This window comes from Raphanus sativus, chromosome 3 (genome assembly GCF_000801105.2).
Source record: "Raphanus sativus cultivar WK10039 chromosome 3, ASM80110v3, whole genome shotgun sequence".
NCBI classification, from domain to species: domain Eukaryota; kingdom Viridiplantae; phylum Streptophyta; class Magnoliopsida; order Brassicales; family Brassicaceae; genus Raphanus; species Raphanus sativus.
Window position 1 is genome coordinate 3617860 of NC_079513.1, and position 22171 is coordinate 3640030.

At 36.8% G+C, this 22171-nt stretch overlaps 2 protein-coding genes and 1 pseudogene across 2 annotated transcripts; 1 reads left to right on the forward strand and 2 right to left on the reverse strand.

The window, feature by feature from the left end:
* Positions 1–463: 463 nt before the first annotated feature.
* Positions 464–3704, reverse strand: LOC108832602 (putative cysteine-rich receptor-like protein kinase 31; annotated as a pseudogene).
* Positions 3705–5992: 2288 nt separating this feature from the next.
* LOC108844170 (putative cysteine-rich receptor-like protein kinase 32) lies at positions 5993–8517 on the reverse strand. The gene is made up of 6 exons (XM_018617384.2): positions 7572–8517; positions 7364–7485; positions 7064–7274; positions 6750–6987; positions 6496–6652; positions 5993–6421 (listed from the first exon to the last, which is right to left on the reverse strand). The coding sequence occupies exons 1-6, from the start codon at positions 8515–8517 to the stop codon at positions 6110–6112; spliced, it is 1986 nt and encodes a 661-aa protein (XP_018472886.1). The 3' UTR covers positions 5993–6109.
* Positions 8518–12214: 3697 nt separating this feature from the next.
* LOC108847488 (eukaryotic translation initiation factor 3 subunit A) lies at positions 12215–16682 on the forward strand. Its single transcript, XM_018620735.2, has 14 exons — positions 12215–12303; positions 12536–12624; positions 12712–13193; positions 13264–13479; positions 13549–13917; positions 14000–14029; positions 14105–14332; positions 14422–14583; positions 14683–14904; positions 14973–15179; positions 15263–15469; positions 15561–15641; positions 15725–15926; positions 16007–16682. The coding sequence occupies exons 2-14, from the start codon at positions 12579–12581 to the stop codon at positions 16480–16482; spliced, it is 2928 nt and encodes a 975-aa protein (XP_018476237.1). The 5' UTR covers positions 12215–12303; positions 12536–12578; the 3' UTR covers positions 16483–16682.
* The last annotated feature ends 5489 nt before the right edge of the window (positions 16683–22171 follow it).

Here is a 22171-nt window from a genome sequence, read left to right on the forward strand (position 1 = left end):
TCATATACAAGTTCATTACATAAATTAATTTTGCTAAATAATATTTTATAAAATCTGTTTTTCTTGAAATTAAATCTCTTTTTATGATTGAATGTATATTTTTTTTACTTGGTTTCATAATTAGTTTAGTTTCTCTACATACCATTTTGTTTTACAAATCTAAAAAAAAAAATAGCCTCTCTGAAACAAAATATTTATAATATAATTTAATAAAACCCACAAATATACTTATATCTCTATACTTTATTGTTGGCTTTGCAAAATAATAAAAGAACACAATAAAAATAACATAATCTCATATTTTATATATGAAAGCTAATCACATTGAACAATGACATACCAATGTCAAATTTGAATAACATATGAATCTATAATATAATAAGTAAAAAATTTACATCTATCTCATTTTCAAAAATTAAAAATATATGATTATGAAGAATAAACATCCACGCGGGCGCGCGGATCAAAAGCTAGTGTATCTTGTAACTTCATCGCTCTGATAACTCTCACCTAAAGCTGGGTCTAGTAGTTTTAGGGCCGAAAATTTTCTCCAAAGTCTCCAAACCTAACATTAATATGATTATATTTGAAAAGCCGACCCATAATATTTGATCATAGTGATAAACGAGACAAAAAAAACTACTAGCATGTGTGACTAAATTGCCAGCAGATCCATCTGTCTGGTTGAAGCTACTATTTTTCCTGCCACTTATTATTTCTAGTAGCAGGACTCCAAAGCTGTACACATCAGATTTCATGGAGAATTGACCGCGCATGGCATACTCAGGAGCCATGTAGCCGCTGAAAAGAGAAGCCAAGTTGCATGAGTGACGATCAAAATTGTCATTAGTGAAGTTGTATGATTATACCAGAGTTGAAGTGGTTCATGAAATGCTACATGAACTATACAGAAGAAGGGTGTGACGTGGAACTGGTTGGAGTGTTTCAAGATGCAATCATGCAAACATTAAAAAGGATATACTTTGGAGCTGATTATGGGAAGTATTGGAAAAGAAGTAATCGACCATACACAATAAGGGAGATTGACTTATTCCTTGAATATCACAAAAAAGTTTCTAGTTTATAGATATCTAGGTCTGTGTTTTCTAAGTATATAGAGGCATGTGGGAATCAAATGTTCTGTTTAACACACTAAGAGAGTTCTTAGCGGAGATAATTTTGGTGAGTCCGTGTATGTTGAAGCAAAACACTAGGAGTTAGGAGCGTGAGAGATTAAAGGAACTTGGTACAGATCTTTGCAAACAAGTGACTAGATCAGCCAGTCGAGGTTTGTCTTAAGTTTGGTGAGGAATTTATTTTGAGTGAAATTTGTAAGGGCATATACATGTATTAATCTAGTCGTATGAAAAAAAAATTTCCGGTGTTATAGTGTGCTCTAGTTCGTGTAGTAGATGACTCTCACATTTATAAGTAGTAAGTGTAAAAATCACTTACAAGGTTCCAGCTATCTTGCTAGTATTTGCTCGAGTTTGCTCCATCCTGAAAATCCTTGCCATGCCAAAATCCGCTATTCTTGGGTTCATATCACCATCTAGAAGAATATTGCCAGGTTTGAGATCACGGTGTATGATTGTGAATCTTGAATCTTGATGAAGGTAGAGAATCCCTCGAGCAATCCCCCCCAATGATATTGTACCTTCTTGTCCAATCGAGATATCTTTTCTTTATTGGATCTGCTCAGTACAATATTAACAACAAATCTAGATTTCAAAAATGATAATAAGAATTCCAAGTAAAAATTAGAAACTAACCAAAGAGGAAATAGTCAAGACTATTGTTGGGAACAAACTCATAGACAAGTATTTGTTCATCGCCTTCCACGCAAAACCCAAGAAGGCTAACTAGATTTCTATGGTGAAGCTTCGCCACCAGAACAACTTCATTCTTGAACTCTTGTGTGCCTTGTCCTGAATTTATGGATAGTCACTTCACCGCAATTTCAGCTCCGTTTGGTAATGTTCCCTACAATATACATATCTACCGCTTTTTAGCTTCCTTTAAAAATAGGGGCAGTCATAGATATAAACAAAGATTAAATATACCTTGTAAACTTCACCAAATCCACCCTGGCCAACTTTATTGTTCTCCGAAAATGTGTCAGTTGCGGCTTCAATTGTCTTAAAATCAATTTGCAATGGCTGCAGACTTGTTATATCATCATAATTAGCTGCAGCAACAGATGGATGGTGTTATGAGAATACATATGTGTACTCTGTTTCAAAATGGAAAAGGTAAAGGCAGCTAACTTTCTTGATTAAATTTTTGGTATGATTGCCTTCTCTTCAAAACAAGCAATCCTAAAGCTACCAGCGCGATAAATATTACAGTGGATACAATGATTGCCACTATAACCCCTGTCGAAATCGTTTTGCCAACTGGGGGAGGAGGAGGTAATTCTTAAGGAGGAAGGGACGATGCTATGTTACGGAAAGCATTGCGAAAAGGGTAAAGATCAAACCGGAAAAAGTAAGCCGGTCTCCTGATGCTTCCTCCTGCTTTCCTACTGCAACAGCTTTGGAAGTAACCAACATTTTGACGAAGACAAGCATTACAATCCGCTGAAGAAATCTCCGGGATACACTGCACTAATGCATATATTTCTTCGGAACCGGACAAAGGAGTTGTATTCGCTGCATAATGTCAGCCTGCAAGCGACCCTGTAAAAAAGTTTATTTTATTTGTTAAATATCAATTTAATTGGTGAAATTATAGTAAAAGATTTTATGATTAACTAAATCTAATTTAAATACAATAAGAATAAAAAAATTCTTGTACAATTCTCAATTGTTTATTAATAAAACTTAATTTACACATAAAAATCAATTTTCTTTTTTTTATACCAATTTTTTTTTACTTTAATTTAAGGTAATACAATAAATAAAAGTTGAGAAAAAAATTATAAAAGGGTCTTTGTTTTATATTTCGCCTAAGGTCATTAAAGTTTTTAAGACGGCACTGCCTACGCACCATAAAACTTTCCCATGTTCTATTATACTCTGCAACATCTCCGGTTACATTTTCATGAAAAATGTATTGTTCTATTGGCTGTAGATCGATCTGGTTGAAACCAGAGGCGGACCTACGTTGTCCATTGGGGTGTCACCTGACACAGGTTAAAAATAAATTCTAGTGTTTTCACGATGTATATCAACAGACGATGCAGCTCATTTGGTTCTTGTTGCCTTCTATTCTGACACAACAAAGCACAAGTTCGAAACCTTTGATGTATGTTTTTTTGGCTAACTTTCCTTAATTATTAGTATTCGGCCCAAACCAAATTTTAATGACCCACCTTAAAAATGAACATGGGTCCGCCACTAAAACCGAACAAAACAGATTGTCTCTTCTTCGGATCTCCAGAACCATGAGTCGGTCTGGTTCGGACAGCTTCGTAAACCAGCAGACGCAGGTTGAATACAATTGGAACATACCTTTGGATGAGTCCCTGGGAGACAGAGGCCTAAAGCATAGATCCTTCCGGGGCCTTCACCAACAGAGACGTTATAGTAGCCTTCTCGAGAGCTGACGTTGGAAGCAAGAGTTGAGTGGATGAGACGACGATTTGTATCGTAAGTGCCGTTTGGTGTGAAAAACAGCGAGCCTCCACATATTTGGGCAGAGCCAGAGCCGAAGCTAGATGCTAGGAGAAAAAATAGGATTGACAGGAAACTGTTCATATACATTTAGGAGACTGACTTTGCTCAGATACTCGTTGCAGATCATTAAATAAGGCAAACTTTCATTATACTATAACATTAAGGAACGTTGATTTCGTCAAAAGAATGAGTGTTGAGTATTTGAGTCAACCTTTTAAGTATGTATAGACACGTAAAATTGGGTCCTGAACTATTTATATCCATAATTTTAAAAATGTGTTGCGTGCCCTACAGAACTAATGTTGACGTCATATTCCGGTACAGAATCAACGAAGAGTAACAATAGGGGAAATTATCATTTACGGATTGATTAAACGAATCTCTAATCTCTGTAGTGTTAAGTCCAAATGATGTCGTTTTGAATAAAATTAAAAATTGTTTCTGAAAGGAAGCGAATCCTTGGCCAAAGCTAAACTCGTTGTAAACCTGAAACACTAGACCATTTACAATTTTCTTGACTTGAATAAATATTAATAGAAGATAATATTAAACCTCTAAATCATCTCTTCCCACTCTAAATCCTTAAATCTCTAAATATATATTGTGCAATAATACGTGGACTAGAGTTTAATCCGCGCCAAACGCGGATATTTTTTAATTTTATATATAACTTACTTTTTGTATTGTCGTTATCATAAAGGTAACTTTTTCTTTCATTTTAACAAATAATACATATTTTTAAAAGAATAGTATTTTATTAATGTATATGATAAGTACATTACACACTATTTTATTTTGCTAAACATTTTGATTTATATATTAAATTTAAATTTATTATTATTTAACACATTATCTAATTATATATGACTGATCATGGTTATTTTTTTTATTTACAAATGCAACATTATATTCTTGAAGTTCTAAACTTTACAATTTTACAAAAGGTATATATATATGTATACGTTATTAGTCTTGTTATTTATTATGTTTCTAACAAACCAATATTCACCTTTGATTAATAACTCTGATTTAGTGTTAAGAAAATTGGATTTGGCATGTGAGTTAAGTATGATTTTTAAGAACTAACTAGACCTTAACCCGTCCGACCGGACGGGTATTTATATTTATGTTTTTAGTTTTTATATTAAATGATGTATTTGTAATATTTAAATATAAATCTAGATTGAAAATTAATATTTGCATTTGTAATAAAAATTAAAATTCTAATAAAATATTCTGATATGAATTTTTTAATTTCCTAATTAAAATAATATAAAGGTGGATCATATTTTTTTCAATTCTAAAATCTTAGCATCCCATAAAAACAAATAATATGAATTTATATACATAAAATATATAAACATATTTGGAACTATAATTTCTATTAAAATCTATTAAATTTGTTAAAACAATAATCTTGCGTTGTTGTTTTTTATTTCTAGAGCTTGACTCGTGAGCGTATAAATATTTTCTTTCATTTTAATTTCTTTTGTACTAAATGAATAATATATATATATATATATATATATATTTGTAAACTAAAATGTATTACATAATTGTTAATATAACATTTAAATAAATAATTTTTTTATTTTATTATTTTGAATAATTATATTTTATGATTTTAATCGTCTATTATATCATAGTATATCATATAAACAAATCCAATATTTATATATAATTGAACTTATATTAGGAAGCCAACGTTAGATAATCAAAAGAAAAGCTAAAAAGAGCATCCCCTAGTCCCAGGGGCTGATCCAAGATTTTTTATAGTATGGGGCACATAGCCATTTTCTCATAACTAAAAGCTTAGCATATATATACTTAAGCAAACATACACTAATTACTAATGAGAAAAAAAACAGGAGATAAAGGTCAACTAAGCCTCGAACACCATGTCTAGGAGAGTTCCTTTCTCACCAAGACGCGTTCTTGTTTTCTTTTAGGTTATAGGCTATATAGCCAATGATTATAATGACACCTAACTGCATATGTTAGGAAATCTCCTTGTTCTAAAACGCGGACGCCCAGCTGCGTAGGCGCCCGCCTAGACGCTACCCAGACCCTCTCCGCCGTGATTTTGCCCAAACCGGGAAATAAAATCGAGAGCCAATTAATCGGCTCAGAAATCAATTAATCGGCCCATTAACCAACTAATCGGCGAATAATCGGCCTAATAATTAAACTGTAAGATATTTTGAGCTTTAATAGAAAGCCCATATCCTACCTACCTATTACCAAGCGAGGAGACAACTATATATAGTAATCTTAATAAATTTTAAACGACAATATATGATTTATATACGTATATAGCTAACTGAGAAACTTTCAGTATGTCCAACACATACAAAATAACTTGAATCTAGAAAATTCTTTGATTAACAAAATTTTAAAACTGGATTTGCTTGTGTTATACGGAAAATGATACCCACGGTTTAGTTGGGAATGGTGCACACAATTGTCATATATGAAGAGAAGAATTAAGAATTTCAACGAGGAGTGACTATAGAATAAGAAACAGAGTTGTATCTAGAATGGCCCGGCTCGGATCCATAGGTTAAAGGGTCTAAATTTGATCTGTTCCTTAGGAAACATCCAGGTGCTCGAGGCATAGGTAGAACAGTGGAGCTATTGGTAAGCATTTGAAATATTGTAGACATTTCTGGACGGTGTGCAGGAGTCTCTTGAACACATAGTAGTCCTATATGGATGGATCTAATTACTTCATCCTTCTCATAATTGTCCCTAATCGCAGGGTCGATGAGATCTAAATGTGCTTCATTGTTCCAAAGCCTCCAAACCTGGTTAAACAACTCATATTCAGGAGGTGATCACAATTAAAATAAATTAAGATTTTGATTTGACTTTTTCTTACATGTGTCACCATATTTCCACCAGAATCATCATCAAGATGATAGAAGCTACTGTTCTTCTTGCCACAAACAATCTCCAGAATCAATACTCCAAAGCTATAGACATCAGATTTGGTAGAGAAATGCCCACACGTCACATACTCTGGAGGCATGTAACCGCTGCAAATTACACAAAACAATGTTCATGTTTAATAAGAAACAGAAAGCGTTCATCAGTATGTGTCCATTTAAAGCAAAGAGAATAGTAAATACTAACAAGGTTCCAACAACTCTTCCGGTGGTGTCTTCAGTTTGGTCCACTCTAAAATTCCTTGCCATTCCGAAATCTGCTATTTTAGGATTCATATCAGAATCGAGAAGAATGTTACTCGCTTTGATATCACGGTGTATGATAGTGAGCCTTGAGTCTTGATGAAGATAGAGAAGCCCCCGCGTAATCCCTCCGATGATGTTGTACCGTCTTCTCCAGTCTAGCTGACTCTTCTTTGTTGGATCTGCATTAACCTAAGACTTTAAGAGAATGTACTAAAAGAATATAATTAAACATATATATTGTTTATTTGTTATTACCAAAGAGGAAATAATCAAGGCTCTTGTTTGGAACAAACTCGTAGACAAGTATTCGTTCATCTCTTTCTAAGCAAAACCCATGCAGCCTAACAAGATTCTTGTGTTGAAGCTTAGCCACAATCACAACCTCGTTCTTAAACTCTTGTGTGCCTTGTCCTGAATCTCTTGATAACCGCTTTACCGCAATCTCGGTTTCATTTGGTAGCATTCCCTACAAATGTGCATGTGAGGTAACTTCTTATTTCTTAGCTTCCATGACAATTTAGCAGTCATATATACAAGTAGAGCTCATATATATACCTTATAAACTTCACCGAATCCGCCTTGACCTAGCTTGTTGTTCCTCGAAAATTTATCTGTTGCCACTTCAATTGTCGCAAAATCATATTGTAGGGACTGTGGACTAGTCATGTCATAATCAGCTGTCACAAGTCACAACATAGATATGATGGTTACTATTATGCAATCTAAATAGGTAAAAATAAAAACTTAAGAAAAGGTAACTCACTTTCAAGTTTTGACTTTTTTTGCAATCTCTTCCAAATAACTAATCCAAAAGCAAGCAGCACCACAAATGTAACCACAGAAACAACAATCGCCACAATAGCTCTTGTAGCAATCTTTTTTCCATCTGGAGGAGGAGCAGGAGGGGGAGGAGAAGGATAAGTAGGAGGAGGCGGCGGAGCAGGTTTAGAATGTGTGTCATTAAAAGCATCAAAGGCACCAAGATACGCATAACCATCCCACTGGAAAAAGCATACCGGTTTTGCAACGCTTCCACCTATGTACCCATTGCAGCATCTTTGGTATGCACGTACATTTTCTTGAAGACAAGATTCACATTCCTTGGAAGATATCCCCGGAATACACTGCATCAGCGCGTAAACATTATCATCAAGTCTCTCACCTATCCTAGGGGATACATCAGCCAGGTATCTAGATCCAGATTGACCGACTTGGGTGATCATAGATTCCATGAACGAGTTCCATACTCTAGTATAAGTTGTAACGTTACCCGTGTATATTCCAGTATCGTAATCTGCTTCTGTCGGCTCTAGATCGCTCCGGTTGAAAAACGATATGTTGGAGTAACGAACGAAACAGAGCGTCTTGTCGGCTCTCCAGTCCCATGAGTCGGTCTGGTTCGGACAACTTTCTAGTAAACCATCGGATGCGGTTTGGATACAATCGGAACATACCTCTGGATCAGTCCCTGGTATACAGAGGCCTAATGCATAGATCTCTCCAGGGCCTTCACCGACCGAGACGTTGTGGTAGCCGTTTCGAGAACTGACTTGGGATGCAAGAGTTGAGAGAACAAGACGACGGTTTGTATCGTAAGCACTGTTTGGTCTGAATAACAGAGAGTTCCCACATCTTTGTGCAGACACATAGCCGAAGCTAACGGCTAAAACAAAACAGAGGATTATGGAAAATATATTGTTTAAAAACATTTTTAACAAGATTGATGATTTTTGATTTGATCAAAACATACCTTTGATCTAAATAAGACGTTTTCACTACAGTAGCGTTGATTTTGGTCAAACTAGCATGCATGATTAGAATTGTCGTCAAGTCAATATTGGCAAACGTTTGGATAATTCAAATATTTTATTAAGGATGAAAGTAATCATGCTCCAATTATCAGTTCTCCACGACCGGCAGCCCACGTTAAAGTCTTTAAAGTGACGTTGGAACTTAGGAAGGCAGCCAATAATATTGTTACTACATATGTCAACTTTATAACTAGAAGATTCGGAATAATTTGATGAAATTGAAGTTTGTCAACTTTATACATTAGAAAATTATTAACAGTTTTATGAAACAGAAGTTTGGTAACCTAAGGTCAAATTAACAAGACTTATGATTATTACACATGGCACTCAGCATTAAATTAAATTAAATTGTTAGTTTCATTGTGCACAGAGTTTGAAAACTAGGTAGAGTTACTTTACTACAGGGAAAATTGTACGGAGTGATTGTAAACGTGCCGAGGTTATACTTCAGAGTGTGCACTATAGCAAGAATTCAATGAGGAGTGGGTTGATTGTTGCGTTGTCAATAGAACAAGGAACAGACTTGCTACTAAATTGGCCTAGCTCAAATCCAAAGGGGAAAGGGCCCAAATTGGGTGGGTTCCTGAAGAAAAATACAGGTTGGTGAGGCACATGTAGAACAATATAACTAATTGGTAACCATCTGAAATATTATTGACATGTCTGGTTGATATATTATGCTTTTTATGGACGATGAAATAAGTCCGGTTTTAAATCTTTTTGGTATTTCGAGTCTCTTAGAGCTATTGCAGGTTTAAGCAAGTTCTAGGCAAGATTGAAGATTCTGAAGCATATTGGAGCCAATACTAGAAAGATAGCTGGTAAATTTTTTTTTGAAAATACTCTTAAAATATATATTTAAATTTTAACAATTAATTTTATATTATAAAAAGAGATGCTATCCAATGGTTAGAGGTTAAGTTTAATGGTTTAGTATTTTTAAGATTTAGTGTTTAATATTTCTGATTTAGGGTTTAAGATTTATCCAATAATTAATGATTTATCCAAAGGTTTAATGTTCAGAATTTAGGGTTATTTTAATGTTTTACTGACGACGTTTAAAATATTTATTTTATTTTGTAACTAATACTATTTTTAATTTAATTTTATCGTTTTATTTTCAAAAAAGTAATATAACTTGGTAATTTTTTTAAAAAAAAATATTTAATATAAAACAACTAAATCTTATTGGTTGGTGAACCTAATGATAACTCTCGTAAAAATCACTAAAAGTTAGTTATAACTTTTTTTTTTGACATCAAAAGGCTATTCTATTACTCAAGTTTGAGATGGTCTGGGTAACCAGACCGGAATAGAACAACCAAAGTAGCAAAGAGATCTATGAAAAGTACGAGCACTCCTAGCTAAAGAATCAGCTAACACATTCTCAGTTCTTGGCACATAGCAGATCCTGAAGTCCGAATAGCATAACTTGATCGTATGAATCATCTCCAATTCAGTTGCGAAAGTAGGCCATGCTTGCGGTTCTGTCAGCATTGCAATCAGGTATTTGCAGTCTGTGCCAAATCTTTGACAATCCGAATGTTGCAACATTGTTTCCATTGCCCATTTTAAAGCCTCCAGTTCCGAGTGTAGAGCTGACTCCCTCCTCCTCAGGTTCCGCATTCCCATTAGCTGTGTCGTCCCTGTGCTATCTTTCCATACCCATCCAAGTCCACTATACAAATCAGTAGAGGTCCATGAACCATCTATCATGCATATATCACCCAAACTTAGGACTTGAGGCTCTTGAACGACTTGAGACGTAATCAAATTCTCTCTAGCACTATGCCAAGCTTGACATTCACTTTCTACATGCCTTACTAGTTCACCTGGATCCCTGTCTATTCCTCTGAATAACTTATCATTGCGAGCTTTCCATATGTACCAGATGATCCAAGGATATGGGTCCCTATCATTTTCTGGCTCCACTATGCTATTTTTCCTCCAAAACAAATAATCCATATTATTGTAAATGCTCGGAGAAGGAAAAATATGAGGGCTAGATGGAGTTGATGATAATGCTCATGTTTGAATAGCTGGTGGGCATTCAAATATTGCATGAGTTACACTCTCTTCTAGCTCTCCACATCTTGGGCAGTAGTTATCACATCTCATGTTTCTTCGTACAAGATTCCTTGTTACTGCTACTTGTCATGTGATTAGTTGCCATAAAAGATGGCGAATCTTTTGTGGAGCCTTTACCTTCCAAGAAAAGGCTTGGAGTTTAGTGATATTGGGTTCTAGAACTTGTGTCTCATCTTCTTCTTTTAGAATGTTTGTTGCTACCCAATATCCAGATTTTACCGTGTATTGTCCATTCTTGGTATAATTCCAGCAAAACGTATATGGTCGATGTGTAGGGCTTATGGCCATACTCTGTATACTTGGTATATCCTCATGATGAACATACTGTTCAAGCATACGTAGATCCCATTCCTTAGTGTGGAAATCGATAAGACTGCTTACGGTCATTCCTAGGTTTACTACCGGAGCAATAGCTCTAGCCGGTCTTGCTGGCACAGATGGAATCCATGGATCCTGCCATACTTTAATCTCATACCCTGAATGTACTTTGTTCCTGATTCCCAACAACAGTAATTTCTTCGCTGCAATAATACTTGTCCACACATAAGATGGGGAGTCTACTGAACAAATTCGCAAGGGCGAACTCAACCGATAGTATTTGCCTCTTAATACCCTTGCCACTAATGAGTCCGGAAACTGAACAAGACGCCATTATTGTTTAGCTAGAAGAGCTAAATTAAATTCATGGATCATGCGAAATCTGATGCCACTCTCCTCTCTAGATTTACACATTTTATCCCATGTAGCCCAGTGAATTTCTCTCTTTGGCAGGTTCGAACTCCACCAGAACTGTGCAATGGCACTAGCAAGGTTCTCACATATCTCTAGAGACAGTAAGAAACTAGACATCACATACGTCGGGAGAGCTAGCAAGATACACTTGATTAGTACCTCCTTTCCTCCCTTCGAGAGCCATCTGTCAGTCCACCCATTCACTCTGTGTAATAGCTTCTCCTTTAGAAATGCAAATAACTTACATTTAGACCCACTGATATCTTCTGGAATTCCTAAATAAGACCCCATTCCTCCTTCATTTTGTATGCCCAAAATATCTTTAATTTACTGACGATCAGTCGCTGGAATCCTCTTGCCAAATAGCAAAGAAGACTTATCAAAATAGTTAGTTATAACTTTAAATGGATCTAAATGGCAAAAACAATAGTCAGAGGTCCAAATGGATTACCTTATGAAACTAACCAAAATTGGTCTAAACGGTTTACGTGGGAAGGATTCGCCTTTTTTAACATCTCTAGATGCAATCTACCTCATATATCTCATATAGTGTTTTCTGTTGATTCTGATTATATTTATTTAACTTAATAGCATGATGATAAAAATTGACAAAGCTGAAATGCACAACACCAAGTCACTAACTATGGGAAAAAAAAAGTCACTAACTATGTAAGATAATGGACATCCGTAGATAATTGGGTTTTGTAAACACTAAAATGTTAAACGGGGTAATTTAAAAAAATATTAAAGATTCCGGTGTTATTTGCAAAATACCAGTAATATTATATATTTTAAAAATCATATCTAAAAACCCTAGAGTCGCTGCTTCCATTTCCTCTCAACACTCTTCACCACGGCGACCAGGTTAGTGACACGCTTCTTGTTCTGTTTCAAAAAAACGACAGTAATTGGATCTCTGCTCTTTCTTCTCCGACGGATCTCATCGAACTTCATCTAGTCTTGATTTACATCAGTTTATCGAATCTTTTGTGTGTGTTCTGATTGGAAGAAATCGAATTTAGGGTTTGGGCAAGATTAAGATTCACAAAAAAAAAGCTCTCTTTGAATCACTTTTTATGCTTATTGATTCGTTCAGGCAAAAGTTGAGAGTATCCTTTCCGTGTGAGCCTGTCTGAAACATGGCGCATTTTGCCAAACCTGAGAACGCATTGAAGCGTGCTGATGGTAAGTTTACAGAATTGACCTTTTTAGTTCTATTGTGTCATCATGCCACCCCCATGAAATAACCTTTTTATTAACATGTGTTTGTAGAATTGATCAATGTTGGGCAGAAACAAGATGCCCTTCAGGCGCTTCATGATCTCATCACCTCCAAGAGGTACAGAGCATGGCAGAAGCCACTTGAGAAGATCATGTTCAAGTATCTGGACCTTTGTGTCGACTTGAAGAGAGGTCGGTTCGCTAAGGATGGGTTGATCCAGTACCGTATTGTTTGCCAGCAAGTGAATGTGAGCTCATTGGAGGAAGTCATCAAGCACTTCCTGCATCTTTCTACGGAGAAAGCTGAGCAGGCTCGATCTCAGGCTGATGCCCTGGATGAGGCACTTGATGTCGATGACCTTGAAGCTGACAGGAAGCCTGAGGATTTGCAACTGAGTATTGTTAGTGGAGAGAAGGGGAAAGATAGATCTGACCGTGAGTTGGTGACTCCGTGGTTTAAGTTCCTGTGGGAGACTTACAGGACAGTGCTTGAGATATTGCGCAACAACTCAAAGTTGGAAGCGCTTTATGCGGTTAGTTTATTAGATTCTTGTGATATTTAGTTGAATAAGATCTAAGACTTGTGCACTTATGATCTTGTAGATGACAGCACATAAGGCGTTCCAGTTCTGTAAGCAGTACAAGCGAACAACCGAGTTCCGTAGGCTTTGTGAAATTATCAGAAACCATTTGGCAAACCTGAACAAGTACAGAGACCAAAGGGACAGGCCTGACTTGTCAGCTCCCGAGAGCTTGCAGCTTTACCTGGACACAAGATTTGATCAGTTGAAAGTTGCTACTGAGCTTGGACTTTGGCAGGTGTTGTTTTGTCTCTACTTGTAATTTTCTGAGTGATTGTTGATGTATCTTTTTTTTTTTTAATTTCAGGAAGCTTTCCGTTCTGTTGAAGATATATATGGATTAATGTGCATGGTCAAGAAGACGCCCAAGTCATCTTTGTTGATGGTCTATTATTCCAAATTGACTGAGATCTTCTGGATTTCTTCTAGCCCTCTTTACCATGCTTATGCATGGTTCAAGCTGTTTAGTCTGCAGAAAAATTTCAACAAGAACTTAAGCCAAAAGGATCTGCAGCTAATAGCATCATCTGTTGTCTTGGCGGCATTGTCTGTTCCACCGTTTGATAGAGCTCAGAGTGCTTCACATATGGAACTTGAAAATGAGAAAGAACGCAATTTGAGGATGGCGAACCTCATAGGGTTCAATCTTGAACCTAAATTCGAGGGCAGAGATATGGTAACATAGGCTCTGATGTTACTTTATTTGTTATACATTCCACCCTATTTGTTATTTCTAATTCAATGCATTTCTTTTCCAGCTTTCAAGGTCAGCTCTTCTGTCAGAGCTGGTGAGTCTCTAGCAGCCACATCACATAGTTGATATTCTTGCAGGCATCTGATTTATCATGTTTCTGTACAATTAGGTTTCAAGAGGTGTTTTGAGCTGTGCATCTCAGGAGGTCAAAGATCTTTTCCATGTTCTTGAGCATGAGTTTCACCCGCTTGATCTTGGCTCCAAGATTCAGCCTCTGCTGGAAAAGATTTCCAAATCTGGTGGGAAGCTGTCGTCAGCTCCTTCTTTACCAGAAGTGCAACTCTCTCAATATGTTCCTTCTTTGGAGAAGTTTGCTACTCTCAGGCTACTTCAACAGGTAAAGTTGTTCTCTACTTTGTGAGGTTAATATCCATTCAACCATTTGGATTGGTTTTGTGGTTTATGTTGATTCTTTTTTTTATTCAGGTGTCTAAGATCTATCAGACAATAAGAATTGAGAGTTTATCTCAGTTGGTCCCCTTCTTTGAATTCTCAGTGGTAGAGAAGATTTCTGTTGATGCTGTGAAGAACAACTTTGTTGCCATGAAAGTTGATCACATGAAAGGTGTTGTTATTTTTGGCAATTTGGTAAGCCACTGTTGATCCTTTAGTGATACAACTCTTTTAACTATTTACTCTTTTGGTAGATAATAGTTTATATAATCAACTGTTTGCTTTTTCAATCAGGGGATTGAGTCTGATGGACTGAAGGATCATCTGGCTGTTTTTGCCGAGTCTTTGAACAAAGTAAGAGCTATGCTGTTTCCTGTACCAAGTAAAGCATCAAAACTAGGTGGCATAGTACCGAACCTAGCAGAAACTGTTGAGAAGGAGCACAAGAGACTGCTTGCTCGTAAATCAATCATTGAGAAGAGGAAAGAGGATCAAGAGCGTCAACAACTAGAAATGGTAGTGGTTTTCATACTTGTCCATTAAAGTTGTACCGGTTGATAATAATTGATGTTTTGCTTTTGAAGGAACGTGAGGAGGAACAGAAACGGCTTAAGCTTCAGAAGCTAACTGAGGAGGCAGAGCAAAAGAGACTTGCGGCAGAGCTTCTGGAGAGAAGGAAGCAAAGGATCCTTAGAGAGATAGAGGAGAAGGAACTTGAGGAAGCTAAGGCGTTGCTTGAGGACACAGAGAAACGCATGAAAAAGGGAAAGAAAAAGACGCTTTTAGATGGAGTAAGTTTATTAACACATATATATGTTTGTATGTTTTATAGTTTGCGTATTACTAATATTTGTTGGCTTTAAACTAATTATAGGAGAAGGTGACAAAGGAAACTGTGAAGCAGATGGCCATAACTGAGCAGGTCAAGGAGAGGCAAGAAATGGAGAAAAAACTCCAGAAACTTGCCAAAACTATGGATTACTTGGAACGAGCAAAGAGAGAAGAGGCTGCTCCATTGATCGAAGCTGCATATCAGCGAAGACTGGTGGAGGAAAGAGAGTTTTATGAACGTGAGCAACAGGTAAAACGTTGTTATTTACATTAGCTTTTCATTATAACTCGAATCTGAGTTGAAAGTATATGAGGTCCTTAAACGCTACTCTCTTTTCCAGCGTGAAGTTGAACTCAGCAGAGAGCGTCATGAGAGTGACTTGAAGGAGAAGAGCAGGTTGTCCAGAATGTTGGAGTTTAAGGTCAGTTTTCACATGACAACTCTTATCTCTGAATGTTCATCTCTTCATTTATTCTAGTCATAATAAAATCTTTCTGTGTGCAGGAAACATTCCAAGGGGAAGTGATCAGTCGTAGACAAGCAGAGTTTGACAGAATAAGGACGGAGAGAGAGGAGCGCATCAGCCAAATGATCCGAGCGAGGAAGCAAGAAAGGGAGATCAAGAGGAAGCAGCTGTACTATTTGACAACTGAAGAAGAAAGAATAAGAAAGCAGCAAGAAGAAGAGGAAGCTCGCAAGCGTGAAGGTAACATCTGTTTTCCATTTAAATTCACATCATTTTACATTATCTAATATATAACTTCTCTTGTTCAACTCTTTATGTAGAGGCCGAGAAACGCAAGAAGCAAGAAGCTGAACACAAAGCAAAGATGGACGAAATTGCCGAGAAGCAGAGGCAGAGGGAAAGAGAGCTTGAGGAGAAAGCGAAGAAGAGCCGAGAGGAGCTGTTGAAGGGAACAGACGCACCACCTGCTCGCCCTGCAGAGCCTACGGTTGCTCCTGCTGCACCAACAGCACAAGGTTCTGGTAAATATGTTCCTAGGTTCAAGCGTCAGACAGCTGAGGTCTCAGCACCAACACAGCCACCACCAGCTGCAGATTCTGACCGCTGGGGCAACCGTGGACCACCTCCAGCAGATGACCACTGGGGAAGCAGCAGAGGAGGACCGTCGCAGAAACCTGACCGTTGGGTCCCTGGGTCTAGAGGCAGTGACCGTCCAAGTGGTGGTGATGCTTGGAGAAGTGGTGAAGAACGCCGGTCTCCGTTTGGAAGCTCCAGGCCCAGGCCAGCACAGCGTTGAGTAACATTTTTGAAGATTAAATGAAAACTTGCTTGTGTTTTTCTCTCTGAGGATATTAAAACATGCAAGACCCTTTTCTGCTCCACACATCAAGAGCTTTTCCTTTCCTTATTCAGCTAGTTCACCTTTTTGTGTTTGTGCTGTGAAAACTGTAGACATTGAACAGCTTCTTTTTATAAAACTTCTTGAATTATCGTTTAGTTGTTGAATGCATTAGCCCATTAAACAGAGTATGATGTAAAACAAGATAAAACTGAATCCAAATTTTGTAACTAAATAATTTCATAGGGAATCTTTCTCCCCCTAGAACGGTAAAACCCTCACTCTCTCTGTCTCTTTCTTTGTGTTTGCTTTTCTCTGTTTCGCAACTTGTGGAGTCTGAGATGGCTAAAGGGGATCTTTATTTCTGTGTTTTGCTTCTTCCGTATGATTGAATTTTTCTTACTATTTTAGAGGCATGATGAACTTCAGAAGAGACGACGACCCAGTGGCAGGACCGGCCATGGGCTAAAGCCCGTAAACCCGTTAAGCATAGACTTTAGGCGCCAAAATTCTTATATAATTTTGATGCGCTAAAATTGAATAAAAAATTTTACTTTAACTTAGTGATTTATGCGCATGTCTACTAGTTCAACATGTATTGTGTTCGATGATTCTTCCCTTATTCTACTTCTTTTTTTTTTTTATTGTAGAACAATAGTAATTACAAGTTTTCACTCGTCAAAGATATAAATGATTTTACTTACATTTTCTAAAAAAATTGCCAATTTGGTCTCCTTTAGAAATGTTATATTAAATAATATACAAAATAAAATTAATAAACCTTTTAATTAAAGACACATTAGTTATTTCATTAAAATTATGTTTCTTTGTCATATTGCTTTCTGTTTTTTTTAATATTAAATAGATGTGTAAACAAGAAATACTATAACAATTGACTTAAATTATCAGTTGCTCATATTCTACAGTTCATTTTATTCGATCTTCATCGAAATTAACGTGACTTTCAATATCTCATGTTTTATTCATTTTCTTCGGTAAATTTTCGTAATCAAATTATCATAAATTAGGTTGTGACACATTTTACAAATGAATCATGATGTTGATGTTAACATATTTGTATCATATACAATTTATGTTCTTTTAGAAAATGCTACAAAAATATAAGATTGGTAATCAACCAGATGGACTGTCAATATTATTTGAACCACATAGCTTGAAAATTTTAGATATTGGAAGTTAATAAGTAAAAACAATTAGAATAATATAAATTTTTATCTTTGTAATTTATTTTACAATATATCACATTAGTAATTTACATAACTTAAAGACAATTTTTTTTTTAATTATACTACGGACATCATTTTTTGTGCGTTTTAGGCGCCACATAAGTCCGGACCAGCACTGGCAGTGGATAAGATACCAGTCTTCGTGAGTGCACTTCAGTTCATGGCCATCACGGGTGATATGCCAGTTCACTTCCGCCTCTCCATGCTACTTTTTGTGTTGGCAGTGCTTGGTTCTGCTCTGTCTTCTTTCCTGTCCAGTGGGTGATGTCTTGCATATTTGCATTGTTTTAACCATTCATTCATAAGCATTTGCATCATATAGATTAGGATTTAGACATGTTTAGGTTGCATTTGGCATACATATGTCTCTATCAGGTATTGGAACACCACATGGAGTTCTTAGAGACATTTGGAAGCAAAAGTGATCAAAAAGGAGGTGAAAGATGAGCATGGATGGAGGCCTTAGAGAAATCTTCTGCTGCTAAGATTTTGTGGAGACACAGGAAATTGAGTTAGCTTTCTAATGGAAGTGGTTTCAAGTCATTTGGAGATGTAATGAAGGAGTTATGATCAATTTACTAGAGGCATATTCATCCTGGTCGAGAACCGCAGAGTGACCTTCCGGAGCGACCCCCCAAGGTCGCTCCCAACCAGAGCGACCAACCAGAGCGACCCACCTAAGTAGCTCGCGTTTTCATCGCCCGGAGACACAAAAATGGAGGCTGGAGCGACCTCTCAGAGCGACCCCCCAAGGTCGCTCCAGCCCCTTTTGCTACACGATTTTATGATTTTTCAAGGACCTTTTTGCAATTTCTTATGCACGTTTTTACTCTGAAAAACCTAATGTTTAAGTATGTTGTAGCCACCTTTTGGCAGATTATCTTTGATCTATTGAAGAACACAAGCTCTCTTAAGAAAAAGATTTCTTTTTGGCTTGATTTGTGATTGTTCTTGTGATTTCTCTTCTATTTCTCTATATGATTCATCTGAAATCCATCATGGGTTTAAGAGGAATCATGGGGATTAGTGAGTAATCACCTTTTGAATTCATGGGTTAGGGAGATTAAGGGTGATTAGGCTAGTTCTAGGATGTTTTAGTGTAGATCATTCTTGTTCCTTGCTAGTAGAGTATTCATAATGCATCATTTGAGTAGGCCACTCAAAGGGTGATCTCTAGGTATTTCCCACCCAAAAGGTGTTTGATGAAATGCCTGAGTCAACTCTCCTAGGCTTTTAGTGTACTTTGCCAAAGAGATTTGTTGTTAAAGATGCTAAGATAGCTAATAGACTTGTTAGTAATGATTGCTTGCATGTTATTCAACCAAAGACATTTGATGTTTGAGACATGTTAGCAAATGAGCATTCATCTAGACATAGGGCTTGCTTAGAATTGTGTCTAGGCTTAAGGTTAATAGTTTGATTGATTCATTTGTCATCCTTAGTTCGAAACCTGATCACCCAAGGTCTAAATCCCTAAACCCAAGGTACCAAGTATTTGATCATGTTTGTTTTCATGATTTTGAGTCTCATGCATTGCATATTACATTCTTATTTGCATAGAAAAATCCAAAAAAATAAAAAAAATTTTGAAAAACACAAAAAGAATCATTTAGTTGCATCATTTGCATTTTTAGGATTGAGTCTAGAAGCATATAGGTTGCATTCATGCATTAGGGGGATTTCAACCTTGTAAAGAGCTCATGCTAAGTACTGAATTTGTTGACCTTTGTAATCATGACAAGTAGCTTGAGCACCCTTTAGAAAGCTTGTAAACTTCGCGCCTTGAATGCTCCTCTTGAAACTCATTTGACTGTCGATACTCTCTCTTTGAAGCAAGCTCCTATTTTAATGTCTCTTGCATATGGTCCCTTGTGTACTAAGTCATGGATATACACACTTGAGTTGTCCCATCTGTTTTACCAATCTTTTTGACAAACTCAAGTGGTACTCCACTCCCAAAACCCATACCTCCTTTTTAAACCATCATTATTTGTTGAGTGAGGCCTCTTTGGAAAGCTTTGCATGTGCATAATGTTGAGAGTATTGGGAACGACAATGCTTAGTCTCCATTCTTGCTAGATTAGTCACTCTATTGTCTAGCTATAGGAAGGGGGTGAGTGTTGTGATTGTGATTTGGGAATATGAAAGGTTTGACTCTTGTGCTTAAATGATTAGTCTTTATGGGATAAGTGGAGAAGTATCTAGCTCTTATTGTGAAAAGTCTTGGCCCCCAAATATAAAAAAAAAAAGAAAAAAAAAAAGAATGAAAAAGGGGGCTAGCAAAGTTGTTAGGAGCTAAGATTTGTTTTTAAAATTGTGAAAAATCCCTTATTGATTTCAAAAAGAAAGAGTCTGATGTGAAGAATGTTCTTGGGATCTTTTGGTGAGAGATGTGAGTTGGGTTTGACATTGAGGAATAATTGAATATCTTGTGTGTTTGGGAAAGGGTAGAACAATGGAGATTGAGCATTGTATGCATGAGTTGATCCCTTTCTTAGATATATTATGTGTAATGTCAAAGCTACTTTGTTTTGAGAGTAAACCACCTTAAAAGATCATTTTGAACCTCTGATTTCTCTTGCATTAAAGCCTTTGTCTTACCAAACCAAATGACTTGGACCAGTTGACCATTTGTGAGATGTCTATTGAGTTTGCTTCATAAATGTTAGAGAGATGTGGATTTGTGGTTTGTAGATGCATGATTAATGAGTGTAGAGATCAAAGGAGCTGAGATAGGCCTAGAGAAGTTAGAGATGGATAAAATCTTTGCTCTTGCTATTTGGTATGATTATGCAAGGTTGTTAGGTTGAGAACTAAGAAGAGTTTCTTTTGGTTATGAGTCCCCACCTTCAACCTCTTCTCCTTGGTTCTTGAAAGTTTACTTGTGGACAAGTAAAGGACTAGTGTGGGGGAGTTGATGTCTTGCATATTTGCATTGTTTTAACCATTCATTCATAAGCATTTGCATCATATAGATTAGGATTTAGACATGTTTAGGTTGCATTTGGCATACATATGTCTCTATCAGGTATTGGAACACCACATGGAGTTCTTAGAGACATTTGGAAGCAAAAGTGATCAAAAAGGAGGTGAAAGATGAGCATGGATGGAGGCCTTAGAGAAATCTTCTGCTGCTAAGATTTTGTGGAGACACAGTAAATTGAGTTAGCTTTCTAATGGAAGTGGTTTCAAGTCATTTGGAGATGTAATGAAGGAGTTATGATCAATTTACTAGAGGCATATCCATCCAGGTCGAGAACCGCAGAGTGACCTTCCGGAGCGACCCCCCAAGGTCGCTCCCAACCAGAGCGACCAACCAGAGCGACCCACCTAAGTAGCTCGCGTTTTCATCGCCCGGAGACACAAAAATGGAGGCTGGAGCGACCTCTCAGAGCGACCCCCCAAGGTCGCTCCAGCCCCTTTTGCTACACGATTTTATGATTTTTCAAGGACCTTTTTGCAATTTCTTATGCACGTTTTTACTCTGAAAACCTAATGTTTAAGTATGTTGTAGCCACCTTTTGGCAGATTATCTTTGATCTATTGAAGAACACAAGCTCTCTTAAGAAAAAGATTTCTTTTTGGCTTGATTTGTGATTGTTCTTGTGATTTCTCTTCTATTTCTCTATATGATTCATCTGAAATCCATCATGGGTTTAAGAGGAATCATGGGGATTAGTGAGTAATCACCTTTTGAATTCATGGGTTAGGGAGATTAAGGGTGATTAGGCTAGTTCTAGGATGTTTTAGTATAGATCATTCTTGTTCCTTGCTAGTAGAGTATTCATAATGCATCATTTGAGTAGGCCACTCAAAGGGTGATCTCTAGGTATTTCCCACCCAAAAGGTGTTTGATGAAATGCCTGAGTCAACTCTCCTAGGCTTTTAGTGTACTTTGCCAAAGAGATTTGTTGTTAAAGATGCTAAGATAGCTAATAGACTTGTTAGTAATGATTGCTTGCATGTTATTCAACCAAAGACATTTGATGTTTGAGACATGTTAGCAAATGAGCATTCATCTAGACATAGGGCTTGCTTAGAATTGTGTCTAGGCTTAAGGTTAATAGTTTGATTGATTCATTTGTCATCCTTAGTTCGAAACCTGATCACCCAAGGTCTAAATCCCTAAACCCATGAGTTCTCCTTTCCAATAGATTAAAAGTATCATTTTTATTGCTTTGCTTTAGCTTTAATCATTAGTATAGAAATCATCAAATCACTGATTGCACTTAGATTAGGCAAATACTTGCATTCTCTCTGATTTTAAATCCCTCAGATTTGGTTCGACAACTTACTTCCACTATACTATCATTTGACTTAGGAGCCTCAAAACTCCTAACATCAGTGGGCTCAGCGGACGAACGTGGATAAGATGTGTTGTCGATGGGATACTGGCTGGT